At 45.5% G+C, this 13,664-nt stretch overlaps 1 protein-coding gene across 2 annotated transcripts in view; it reads right to left on the bottom strand.

The window, feature by feature from the left end:
• Positions 1 to 10,192, bottom strand: part of LOC142577974 (uncharacterized) — a 61,571-nt gene extending 51,379 nt beyond the window's left edge. For both annotated transcript variants that reach the window (XM_075687399.1, XM_075687400.1), the window contains exon 1: positions 9,997 to 10,192. In XM_075687399.1, coding sequence (XP_075543514.1) covers positions 9,997 to 10,095 — 99 coding nt within the window. In that variant the 5' untranslated portion in view covers positions 10,096 to 10,192. The remainder of the gene's footprint in view (positions 1 to 9,996) is intronic.
• Between the last annotated feature and the right edge of the window lie 3,472 nt (positions 10,193 to 13,664).

Below are 13,664 nucleotides of genomic sequence, written 5' to 3'. Positions count from 1 at the left end.
CCTGGGGAGCCACCATTTCCATCTGAAAGGCCCTGACAGCGGCCTTGGAATCTGAAATCGTACTTATGTCTACGAACTCGGTGAATTGTCAAGCATCGAGTTATGCATAGGCATCGAATATAACGGCTGCTGTGTGGAATTACAATTGCAGGGGCGCTTTGCATGCACTTATTGTTTTGCACATGCCTGTGCATTTTCTAATGAGTTGGTGTTTCAGAGTTATGTCACATGAACAGCTAAATCACCCTTCATCTGGGGGTTACAAGCGTAAAGTGTGCATCTTGCTATTGCATGGCAGATCAAAATGTGGTTATCGCTTTGGTATCTTTAGTAGAGAAATAAAGTATCAAACTAAAACCTTGCTTAAATTCCGTGTTACCAGTCGTCTGTCGTACACAAAACAAAGAGTTGGTCTAATAAACTAATAACTGTGGTCTAACTGCAGCTTTTACATGTCTTCAAATATGTAAAATGCTAGATTTCAAACTATAGCAGTATTTAAGTCTGCAAAAAATGAACTCCATTGCACACTTCATAAATGAAAATAAGTTAATGCCCTTTTCAGGCCACAGTGAACTTTCTTGTTATTATCGAAATGTGGGTAAGCTTGCCATAACAAGCCTTCTGGCCCTTTTTATAGGCACATCCAGTCATATACATTGAACTGGAGGACCATATTTTCATCCATACTGAGCATCATGTTTGCAGATATGATCCTCAAATTATGGCTTGAGCAGTGGCACAACCAGAGATGGTGCGGGGGCACACTGGGCACCTGCTTAGGATTTTTCACGTCGTGTTTGCGACACACCAGACTAATGACAGGCCTATGACATTTGACAATCACCAATATTCTGTCTATTAGCGGGAGTATTTTAACGTTGGTGCCGGACGAGGGTGAACTGTCAGTTATTTCTTTTTTGTTTACATCTAAAAATTGAAGTTTAGCAGTTGACTGTTGCAGTCATTTAGAAGTTTTGCATGCATTTCAGTAGGAAGACTAAGAGCTAAGACTCTCGTTTAGTGCCAGGACCTTGGCTGTCTTGATGTTGTTTTACACCACGTCCTCGTGCGGACTTTTGCACACGATATTTTTCAGGCACCCGCTTTATATAACGCAAGATGGCAGCCGCAATCACACAAGGACGTCAAACAGCCCGCCCAGCGCGACTTCACATAGCGCAGAGGAGCGCTCGCCAAAGAATCAAAATACATTGACATGCAATTTGGACAAGAAAACTAGAATGTGGGTATATTGAGTGTGCCATTTGACTAAACGTCAACAAAATCAAAATAGAGTATGTCACACTAAGATGAAAATTCTCACGTGCTCTAGGCAGTCATGTTAACATGGTATCTGTGTGTACTGTCCTTGATGGGAAAGGGAAATTCATGTATGCTCTCTGGAGACAAATGCATAGGAGCAAGTGTCATTGAAAAGTTAGAAATGTATTTAAAAAAAGCTCATTAGTTGTGAGAAGTGACTGCTTTTTGTCTTGCCTCTCAATAGATATATCCATATGATAAAAAATAATGGTGTAATGAAATTGCACATTTGCTTAGTGAGATGATACATGCTTGCAATGAGCATGATTCCTGTGTTCACTATAAAAAGCAACAGCTCATGCTTGGTTAGGTGTTTACATACATTTAAAAGCTTTATTAGCTCACATTTAACAGCATATGAATGCATGTGTGCAAATACAAACCACCGTGATTCTGTATTTTAAATGCTAACATGAAGCAAGCAGATTTTCATGTCTTCCTTTTTATCTATTTTTACACCTAGTTTTAGAATTATGGCTAAATTAGGGGAAGCATTGGGGGAAGAGAATCCTATGTTTAAGAAGTCATTATCATTTACGTGCATGCTCATCAAACCAGTTCATTAGAACCGCTCGTGCCTCCCGAAGCGCAAGCAAGGAGCAATTAAGGCATCTGTGTACATCGTGGTGCACACCTTACGTCTTAGAAGCGGGAGATTCACTTGGAATTGCAAATTATTTTTAAAATGAGAAATTGTGGTTTGTCTAGTCCACTTTCCAACCAATTATGCTAGTGGAGGTAACCACTTCAGTAGGGAAAAATCTTTGGTTTCAGGTAGTTGGTTCATTGTGCAATTATATGCATAGTCGCAGGCAAAATCCGCTTGCATGGAAGGGATATGTGAAACAGGATGGTGCCATTCTCAATTTATGTTCTGCTTCGTTGTTTTTTCGTGCACTTCTCTGTCTGTACTTATGCTTATATTGTCTTTGGTGCATAATCGTGACATCTGATTTTGGTTCACCATCTGAAGCCATGCTATACTTTAGTGAGATCGCATACTCAGCGAGTCACAGTAATTGATCATGTAATTATGCAAGCTGCTCCTCAGAAGTATAGCATTCTTACCCTAGTGGGAATGCAAAGCTACCATATATGACAAGAAATTGAATGCACAAGATTTTATAGCCAATGCTCCTTGCAATTTAATACTCATGTGCTACACACCAGATAATGTAAATTTTATTTATTTGTGAGAAAGTGTAACGGATGAATCCCAACAGCACCAGGAAACTACTTTCGTGAGGAGGCCAACCGAATAGGAAATATAATACGCCTCTGTACTGGTTTCAGACCGGGTCCCCAGGATATTGCCGCAGAGCCACGACAAGACACACTTAGAAACAATGGGGTGCACCCCATACATAAATAACTTTTTCTGAAATATAAGCAAAGTTAGACATGCGGCCTCACATGAGAATATACAACACAATTCTAAATGCACTGTACTCTCAGTCAGGAACATCCATGCGCTGTACAGGACACTATCATATGAGCTGCTCTTAGAATATGGCACACGAAAACAAGTTTCTTGCACAATTTATCTACATTACCAGCCCCATGCTTAGCAGCTCATCTGGTAACCTCTGCCATATAAGTGCACGCGTTTCGTGCCAGAAATGCGTTTGCTGGCCAGTAACGTGGCGCATATTTCTCTTCGATCATAGTGTAAATGCTTTGTGAGTTTGCACACGTTTGTTCTATGTTTAACTTTCCATTGTATATTTTTGTAAAGAAAGAGCCAATTGAAATTAAAGGATACTTGTACACTGTAATACTGATGAAACGTTAGAGAATATACTTATGTTTTATTGCAAAATATGTTCTCAACTTCATGGGCATCATTGAAATCTGACTTTATGTGTTTGTCAGTATGTTTCTCAAATCATTATTCAGTTTGTCTTGTGACTGATCAATAAAGATTTTGTCCTTTTAAGAGAGAAAATGTTTCATTCCAGTAACTCGGCGCCTACAGAGAACATCTTGTTCACCAAACATAAGTGCGGAAGCTGCTTATGAAGGAATCAAATATTTCCCACATGTGAGTATTGCAAATCTCTTCAAACGTGACCATGGATCTACATCGTGCTTTCACACTATTGGGAAGAGTACAAGCACTCTGTTCTGAGGAGTACAAGCACTGTTTGGGGGAGTAGAAGCACTCGGCTTGGAGGAGTAGAAGTACTCGCTTTGGGGGAGTGGAAGCACTCGGTCTAGGGGAGTACTATTACCCCTGTGAGGAGAGTATTAGCACTCTGCAAAAGAGTATTAGCACTCCCTGTGGAGAGAGTACTGGCACTCTGTGGAAGAGTACTAGCACTCCCTTGCGGTGGAGTAACAAAACTCTGTCAGGAGGAGTTGACCCACTCTCTCTCAAAGAGGGTCGATCTCCTCTCGCAAAAAGTGAAATACGGGACAAGCAGTTATTCCTTCAAAGAGAGTGCCCGGAACTTTTGTTATTAGAGTGTAGGGTGCCTGAAGTTCATCTATGTAGTTTGGAAATTCGGTTTTATTAGGTTGATAATTAGGAGGGATGTATACAGAGCTAATAGTGACTAGCCTGTCAAACAGCACCCCTTGGACAACAACGGCCTCTAGAGGCGTACGAAGTTTTCATTCCCGGCAGGGAACGCCTCTGTCGACTATGATAGCCACACCACCCGACGACACGACAGTGTCGTCGAGGTCTTTCCAAACACTGCATATTGTCGGAGAAAAGTTGCTTGCGAATGTTTGAGGTGTGTTTCTTTAACACACAGCACCTTTGAATCGTACACGTAGGAGCTATTTAATGTCGTCGGCATTGTGGAGGAGGCCTCTTATACTCCAGTGTAATATTTGTGCATCCATATTGACTGTGGTTTTGGTGCTGTGTGCTTAAGAAAAAGGAGTTAGCTCACAGAGCACTTTCTGGGTGCCGTGATGCAAGGTTTGTCGTTTCTGGAGCTGTCGATGGATTTGCGCCACTCTTTCGGCACGAAGGGCACTGTCTGAATGGGTGTTGTGTCCATCACCTCGTCCGAGGCGCTGAACAACAGCTCTTGTGAGCGGTTTGTTTGATGAGGGGGCCTCTTCTCAAAGGACGATACCCTTGAGGCCACCAGCCCGGGAGTCAATGGCCCGTTGTTCTGGGATGGCGGAGCAGTGCTAACCGCAGCCGCCGAGGGGGCAGATGTCGCGACTTCCGGGTCACTGTGAGTGGGCCGGACAGCAGCCGGAGACCGTTAAGGCGTTGCACCCGTAGGCGCCACATCGGCAGAGCTGTTCTTTGGCAGCTACAATACCAGCCTGCGTGCTCGTCTGAATGAAATGCTTTCCTCTGCTTTGATTGTCCCAATTTCTTTTTGTGTTTTGCATGAGGGGCAGGAGCGCTATATGCGGCATGCGCCCCAACACAGTTTTCACAGCGCAGAGAGTTTCATTGTTTTCAGAGGAGTGTCCGTGAGCACTGCATTTCGCACAAGTTTGGTGGCGTTGGCAGTTCGGTGAACTGTGACCGAATCGGTCGTATTTAAAGCACCGCAGAGGGTTCCGGACACATGGTCTGACCCGGATCTTTACATAGCCTGCCTCGATTGTCTCGGGCAGTACGCTTGAACCGAAGGTGATAATGAGCTACATTGTCTCTATTTGCTTCCCATCACGCCTAATCTTAATTCGTTTGACATGTATCACATCTTGCTTTTCCAACCTTCCAAAAGTTTGCGCTCTGTCAGATCCATCAGGTCGTCTTCAGGAAAATGCCGCGGATAATGTTCATAGTTCTGCGCGGAGTCACGGTAACTAGAATGTCCCCAAAAGAGGCAATGTTCTCTAGCTTTTCATGATGTTTTTTTATCCTGCAGTTCCAAAAGAAGCTCACCACTAGCTACCTTCGTAGCTTTAAAACCTAGGCCTATGGCATCACTTAGACATTTTGCGGCAAGGAATGGTGATATCACTCGCGGACTTTTCTGTTTTTTCTGAGTACTCAGGAAGCTTTTCTCCGCGGTGGTCAACGAATTGAATTAGTTCGGTGCGCCCTCGTTTTTGAGGACGATCAGGGTGTCGCGGAAAGAAGTGATCCATAAGGAGTGTCCAGTGTTCGGCAGCAACGCCACCCGCCCACCGTGGCGCCCAATAAGGGGACGCCACACAAAGTGTAAAACACGTCCTGTAAGAACGAGCTGTATGTTGCTGCTATAACCAAATATGGTATAGCCAAGGCTGGCTACCCACACAAGGTTAACCCCTGCTGCCCAGAAATTCGATAGTGCGAACAAGTGATAAGAAGTGATAAGAAGACAGGAAAGAAGAAACAGTGAGAGAGAAAGCAAAATATTGAAGAGGCGGACCAGCAAAAGGCGAATGCCAATTTCCTCCAGGTGGCTTCAGTCTGTAGGTGCCGTCTACATAAAGCAAAGGCCGAACAAGTGTGTTGCCTCCTCCGGGGGCTCTTAAAGTTCGAAACATCCGGCAGCGGCTGAACCTTTAGGATCTCCCTTTCCCCAGACACGGCTAAACCGGGCATGGCTATGCGCGGGAATCCAACGCGCGGGTGCTCGGGTACGGGGTGTCGCAACACACGAAGGCCTGCTGACGGTGACGCACCTGCGGGTTTCTGGCTAAAGTTAGCTGGGGCACCCTATATAGGCCACTAGCATCAAACTTAGTGAAACTGGGTGGTGCCCTATGGCAACTTTACGTACGAAGTTAAATGCGTGTGGCTCAAATAGTTTTTGCAGAGAAGTTCTTAAAGAACTGTTCGCAAGTGTCATGCTGCCGTTATAAGCTGTTTCCCAATGTTCCCAAAAACTTTGCTTTATACAATATTTATATTTAACAGAAATGGGGGGCATCTGAAGTGTAACGTGTCCCGAAAGTATTACGTTGCTGACCGAATTAAGAGCGGTATGAATAATTATTCAACCCTCGATTTTTTTCGTTATTTCCTTATAATGTACGACGTTCACCTGGTGTCTTCGGTGAACTAAACAAGGCACTGAGTTTCTGTTTGGCAAAGTTGTAAGTGCGTCAGTTTATTGCGGCTTTTGTAATCAATTAAATCTGTAAGCACTGCCTTACGCTAGTAGTCTTTCACTAGCGCACGAAATCTAAAGTACTCAAAAGCGTCATTACACTCTTTGTCAGCTCAACATCCAAAGCAACGCGCGATAACTCTATTTTAGAAGGAGCCTATGTTTGCTGAAAAAAATAGGTCATGTTATTGCCCCGTGTGACGAAATGTCCATGTTTCTGGCATGATTAGAAAGATTGCAGATAAATACTGAACTTTCTTTTTCTACTATTTATTGTGCTATTCGAGATTCTTTGTAGGTCTGCCCGCTATCCTCGATGAACTACGAAGACACTTTTTATATTAGTTTAAAAATTCAGGCAGGCTTCAGGTAAATCGTAAATAACGTATGAAGTGCAGGTTTCGTATGCAGGCTATCCGCAGCATTATAACTGTGTTTTAGAAACAAAGCGGAACTTACCTTGCTGCTCTGGGGAAGCTACAAACGCGAACAAGGGCATATTCAGTGAAAATGCGGCAAACAGTATGGTCAATGTTACCGCTAAGTAAAATGCGTGTGGAATAAATACTGCATTTGTAAAATTTCATCACCAAGTGCCCGAAGACAGTAGATGCTGGCAAGGCTTCAAACGGGCTGGTCCTATAAGGGAACGTTTTAAAATCTGCGGTTTAATTGGAAGTAAATGAGACAGCTTTGCTGGAAATTATGTGATGATCGTGCAGGTGACACAAGTTTGCTAGTTTCTTTAGCGGTGTTCGCTAAGAGCGCTGTACTTGATTAGCATGCAGCCTATAAAACACACGAGAAAGTCGGGCGCGTTTTCACCGGGAACCCGCATCGCTAGACGTAAACTTCTGGCGCGTCCATGACGCGCTTGAAAAAGATGACATGACGACAGTAGCATGAAGGACACTGGAACCATTACTAAGAAATTGCGATTGTGATGTGATTGTGATGATGATGATGAACAAAAAAAAACTACGGCATAAGGAAAATGACGTGTCGTCATAATTAACGACGGAGGAATAATGGCAATCTAAAACCGAGATACTAAAGACAAATCTTAAGTCAAGCAAATTATGTATATTAATGCTCGAGAACGTCTAAGGCGTCCGCCTTATTAGGAATAATATTTTAGCAATAGACAAATAGAGGTAAATGCAGGACACGATTTGCGACTCACCCGTTGCATTCAAGTACTAGCCCGATGACGGAGGCACTCCTCATTATAGTTCGGTCACTGGTGCTCAACTTTTCGTAATAAAAAGATCATTGCATTGCATAACATGACTGTAAAAAATGCTGCTTGTAATGTTCTATTCGATGTTTAAAAAAAAGGACTCATTAACGTTGCCATTGACAACGTCGCGGTTGTTCAAAACGTTTTGTGTTCGCTCGACTCTGCGGCGCTCACGCTTTCGATTTTCAGTAGTTTCCTTATCGCGCAGCAGTGCGCTGGTTTTGCTGCCTCGCGAAACTCACACGAACTGAAAGTACCAGAGAAGTTTACGTCCATGTGATGTCGCGGATGCCCGAACGATCCACGCCACTTCACCGAAAGAAGCAGCAGCGGAGAATTCAACGCTCTGCCGTTACTCAGTTTGTCCATGGCTGCGCGTTTGCGTTTTGCACAAAGAACACAGCGCAGTGTCTCGGGCGCCATATTACTTAGCGGCGGCAGTAAAGGGCGATGATGACGTATGTCACGTCACCACCACTGCCCCGACAGCGGGCGGGTGACTTGAATTACGCTAAAGGTATGCGGACCCCTCAGACGCAATTTGCTCTTCAACTGTCTTTTATTGACACGAAACAAGCGCTGGGAGGTTCTTTCAATGCGAATTTAACAGTACAGGTCAGCTTAATATTTGCCTTTAGCGTATTTTTCACAAGTCTTAACACTTTCTTTTAATGAAGCACGCCATGCCAACCGCAAAATAGCACTGACGCGTTACTGCGACGCCATTGCAGCACACAACCAAATAACCATTGTTGGAACCCAGCATTCGCATTTACTGCAGTGGTCCATTGCTTGCAGTGTTTTTCTTCAGCAGATAACCACTTAATCTTCTTTTCTTGTGTCCTTTGGCGCAACCCACCACAACGCAAATCGTCAGGTTATTCCGTTTTCTTTCTTGCAACACTGCTAATCGTACACGCCTGTGCGAAAACGCCGCGGCAACTATACATGGGCAGAGCCAGCGGGGTGCCTACCCCGGCTGAGTGACGACGATGATGACTTATTCGCGTCTCCTTTGAAACGGGGTGGTGAAAAATACACACCTAGCCTGTTTGAGCGAATCAGGCATGCTATACATGTTCTCCACTTAAACATTTCCGGATACATTATCTTAACCATTTTTATCTTCCTCAAAGCCTGCCTATCCACCTTATACCACTTCCTAAGCCTGTAACAGATCCGGTCGTAAAATTCTTTACTGTGTTTTTTCTTTCACTAACACTCTAAATGTATCATGCTTATCTCGGCCATCTCGGCTGCTGAGCGGTTCATGCTCTCCTGCGCTTTAAATCCAAGCGCTCCTGGATAGTGTACCTACGGGTTTCACTAGCTGAATGCCTTTGCATTCCATTAGGATGGGCTGAATGGTCTCCACATTAAAGGCTGCAGCAGATACATGCCAAATCTTGTTTCTACTGACGTCACTACTGACGACAGCCCTACCGCATCACCTTGACGTCGCGGGATGAAGACCACCTATAGGCAGCTCACCGTCCCCCGCTAAGCCTAGAGTGACGAAAAATCGAGTATATATTTCGGAAACTCCGTCCAATTTTCATCATTACTTTGCCTTTGAATAATCATTGCACAAACCCAAAATAAATAGCATTGAGAAAGAATGGACCAGACACTGCAGGAAAAGAACTTGATAGCTTCGAAATTGCCGACATCCACATCAACGGGCACTGCCATGTGACCATACGCAAAGCGCGGTCACGTGCGTCCACACTGAATCTGTGGCAAGAAAAAAGAAGAAGAAAAGCGAATAGCTGCATGACTTCCCGCAGTAAGCTTTCGTCAGGCAACCTGCTCCCGTGTCATTCTTCATCAGCTTTCACTTGGAGAATAATAGGAAATGCGCACTTCAAGCGTTGAATCCTGGGATCAGCACATCGTACGTGGCTTGGTTGGTGTTAGGTAGTAGTGCCACTGGCCGTAGGTGCGGCCATTGCGTTCTCAAGCCCGCATGACATGCTTTCTGCTTGCCACATTTTATGGTTTGAGTTCTCCGCCTCAGGACCAGAAAAGGTCATTACTGTTGGAACGGGAACGATATTTTTGTAGCGTCCTCAGACTTGCCCGTGCGTAATACTGCCGAGCAGCAGGGCGATCTGAGCTCCAACGAAGCAGATCATGAACACATAGCGCCCGTACGGTCTCCGTAGGAACTTTGCGTACGGAGACTTGCTTGCGAGCATTTCCCTCTATTCATCTTCGTATTTCTGATGTTTATACCTAATATTGTCATGTGACACTCCCGTGTATATGCAGTGTCGATCATGCAAAGGTAAGATTAAGTTCTTGCGTTCCCTGCTGCAAGCTCTTACATAACTCTTTAGAGAGGGAAACAATATATTTTAACTTACAAACTTAATTTTCACGAAAGCTCTAAGAAATGGAACCCATGCTTACCTCATAATAAGCGTGAAAGCCGCTCCTATTTCTTTGCTCAAGGATTTCTTCTATTTGAGCGAAGCTGTATTCATCCAAACGAAATGTAGAAAACGCCATCGCTAGAACCACGCGAAAAATTGGTCCGCTCTTTCACCTAAGTAGTCTAAGAAACAGAAAGCTTTGCGCTCCGGCTATGTTGCGCTGTGGACCTGGTGCAGCCTACTTGCAGAATGGCGTGTTATTGTTGCCAAGGGCATTTGTTCGGACGTAGCCCGGCCGCTAGAACAATCCACTGCGCTTTTTTGATGTATTCAGGCGCCACGCGTTTCTCCGTGAAGGGCCCTATATCTTCGCCCAAACCGAGAACAATTGCTCATCCGTCTCACGCGAGAAGCCTGGCTATCCTTAATCTTGATATGAATGCCAAAGCATGTAGAATGCAGTCACTGAGTGCCTTACCAGTATCTAAACAGCGAAATAAACGAGGGAGGTTAAAACTAAAAGTGACGACCTTCGGGTCGACCCCGGAGGTCGTCAATACCGGGCCAACCCGCGGCGGAGGTAAAGCAGGCTTCGAGCCCTCAGCAAAATGATGCGAAAACGTCTACTCTTATGTTCGGTCGTGATACAAGACACGCACAAGGCTCGGTGTGCAAGTGCGTGCTGGCCGGTCTGACCAGAGCCCGTTTATTTAAAACCTCCGGTCCGCCAGATGACAACGGATATAACATCTTTATTACCCCTTTATCGAGGTATTATCTTCAAGGGAACACAAATCAAAGCTTGTCCGCACGAGAAAGTTTATTGTACCTTCACAGGGGCCTGTATTGCACAACATGCTGTCGTACTCGAGTGCTGCGGCCGCAGGTGATCATGAACCTGTGTGTGTCCTAGTGGTCCCGAAGCGGCATAGCGGTACGCAGTTTGACTCGATGACTGAGCGTCGCTACATTCGTCGTCCGCAGCACTGGTAGCTTGAGCATAGCTGGGATCAAGAAGTGGCGTATGCGAAGTATCAGTAGAGGAAGCAAAATCTGAATTATTGTCAGCTGATACAGTACTACGTCGTGCAGAATTGACACGTACACATGCTCGGGCGTCTTCGCCGCCTCAAGCTGTTGTGGCACTACGCGTACGTGGTCGTGGTGTCCGATCCATTGACAACTTTCTGGCAGCCAAAACGTCGTCGCCAATCCCTGGGCAGGCTGTACTGTAGTTGGTACCCAGGAAGGACCAGGCCTCAAATTACGGGCCTATACGGTTGCTGCAGCTGTTATCACCACAGGTCTGGCGGAATTTGTATTTTTTTGGATGCTTTGGTCCAGAAGTTTGGAAAGTACTGCAGTTCGCAAATCCGGTCAGAGCAAGTCCAGCGCTGTTTTCAACTTCCGGCCTATGAGAAGTTCAGTCGGGCAAGAGCCCGTCACCTCGTGTGGTGTTGTTCGGTAGGGCAGCAATGTCCTTGCGATCTGTGTGTGTAGGTCACCGGACTCTGCTTTCTTCATCTTTTGCTTGATTGTCTGTACCACTCGCTCAGCCGTTACGTTAACGCTTAGAGGTACGGGGGAACGAGTCTACGCTGAATACCATTCCTCTGCAAGGAAATTCCCGAATTCATCTTTGGCAAATGCCTGTCCATTATCAGAGACACTCACATATCTGGGAGGCCTTGTGCGGCTAACACCATCCCTAGACGGTGAATGGTAGCTGGTGCTTATGGCTTTGACACTGGGAACACCTGAATTTATTTTGAATATGCGTCGACAGCTATAAATAAGTAGCTCACCCTCAAAGGTCCAGCAAAATCTACATGTAGCCGAGACCATGGCCTCTCCGGGAATAGCCACAAACTGACGGGTGCTAGTTTCTGGGCTAGCTTATTCTCCCAGCAAGTGCGGCACGCCTGCACTTCTGCCGTAACATCGCCATCCACTGCTGGCCACCAGACGTGGCTCCTTGAAGCAGCTTTCATTTTCTAAATTCCCGGATGTCCCTCATGTAATAGCCGCAGTACTTCAACTTGAAACAACGCGGGCATGACGACTCGATTTCCAAGCAAGATGCAGTTGCTCTGAACAATCAATTCTTCGTAGCGAGCTAACAACAGCACCCAGATTTCTCCCGGAGGAACGCTTTTTCCAGCCCACAATGCAATCGAGGTTTTTACAAGCACGGGTCTCGGCTTGTGGTCGCTGATTCCTCAACCGACAACTCTTGGTTATCAGAGCATAAGTCGACAAGTCTTGGCTATCATCCCTGGGGCATAAATACTTCGGCTAGCCACTCTACCAGACATTAAGCCATAGGAATCGGAAAACGACTCAGTCAATGTTCATGGCGAATCTAGCCACCAGGCTTGTACTTCAGTGTGTAGTTGTAGCCCGACAGGAAAGCGTAGTATTTGTGTCGAGTGCGACTTGGGAATTGGTTTGTTTTCCCTGAGCAGGCCCAGTAGTGGTTTATGATCAGTTGTGACTTCAAAATGACGACCCCGTAGGTCCGCCTTGAACCATGTCATACCAAACACAATGGCAAAGGCCACTTTTACAAATGGCTGTAGTTTCGCTCCACCGTCACTAAGCTTCAAGACGCCAATGTTATCGGTCTCTCTTCACCTGAAGACTCACCCGAAGATTCCAGTATCATATGGAGACGCGTCCGTAACCAACGCTCTACATATTCCCGGATCAAAATGAACCACATCAGGAACCAGATCAGATCAGGCCAGATCAGGAATGAACTTGTGGTAAAGGTTTATCTATGTAACTTTGGATGCGTAGACATCACGTGGTTTCAGTGCCAAACTAACCGCTTCAACGTTTTCCGGGCTTGGGTGCAAACCTTTCGTCGAAATGATGTGGCCCAAGTACTCGGCGCGCTCCGTAATGAACACGCATTTGTCTAACTTCAGCCACAGGCCAGTTTCCCGGACGAGCTTTAACACCCCGCTTACATTCTTTCCTGTGGTCTTCGTCACCCGTAGCAGTCACCGAGATATCGTCGAAATAGCGACGTGAGGCAGGCCGCCGAGCAAATTATTCATTTCCGCTGGAACAAGGCAGGCGCCGATACCACACCGAACGGGGGCCTCGTAAACTGGAAGAGTCCCTTCAACGTTATAATTGTTACCTGTTCCTGCGAGTCTTCACGCAGTTCTACCTGCAAATCTCTTCCAACTTTCGTGAATTTCATGCCGCGACTAGATCTGGCAAACAGTTATTCAATCCTAGCGATCGTGTAGCTTTCTTAAATCGTAGCAAGGTTGATGGTCACCTTAAAATCACCACATATACACACTCGATCGTTGTGCTTAGCCACTCGGCCTAGAAGCCCTCACGGTTCGTATTATCCCTTCGTACTGCATGCGCTGCAGCTCCTCAAGAGCCCTGTTACGCATTGTAAACGGCACTGGTCAGACTTTGAAAAATTTTGGTGTCGACGTCTCTTTGAGCGTGATGATGGCGGACACGTCCGTCAATGTTCTGAGGCTAACACTAAGCTGCCTAGTTCAACACAGTAATAGGTCAATCTCCTTTCGAGGCTGAATATTACTTGCCCCAAAAGCATTTTATATCTATCATTAAAAAACTCCTATTGGAACAAATGGAATGACGTAACAATTTAGTCGATATACTCATTATTAATTTTACTACCTTTGAAATGAATTTCTCTTACGCTCACGTTGC

The sequence above is a fragment of the Dermacentor variabilis genome, chromosome 4 (assembly GCF_050947875.1).
Source record: "Dermacentor variabilis isolate Ectoservices chromosome 4, ASM5094787v1, whole genome shotgun sequence".
Taxonomy (NCBI): Eukaryota; Metazoa; Arthropoda; class Arachnida; order Ixodida; family Ixodidae; genus Dermacentor; species Dermacentor variabilis.
This window is presented reverse-complemented; position numbering and strand designations above follow the sequence as displayed.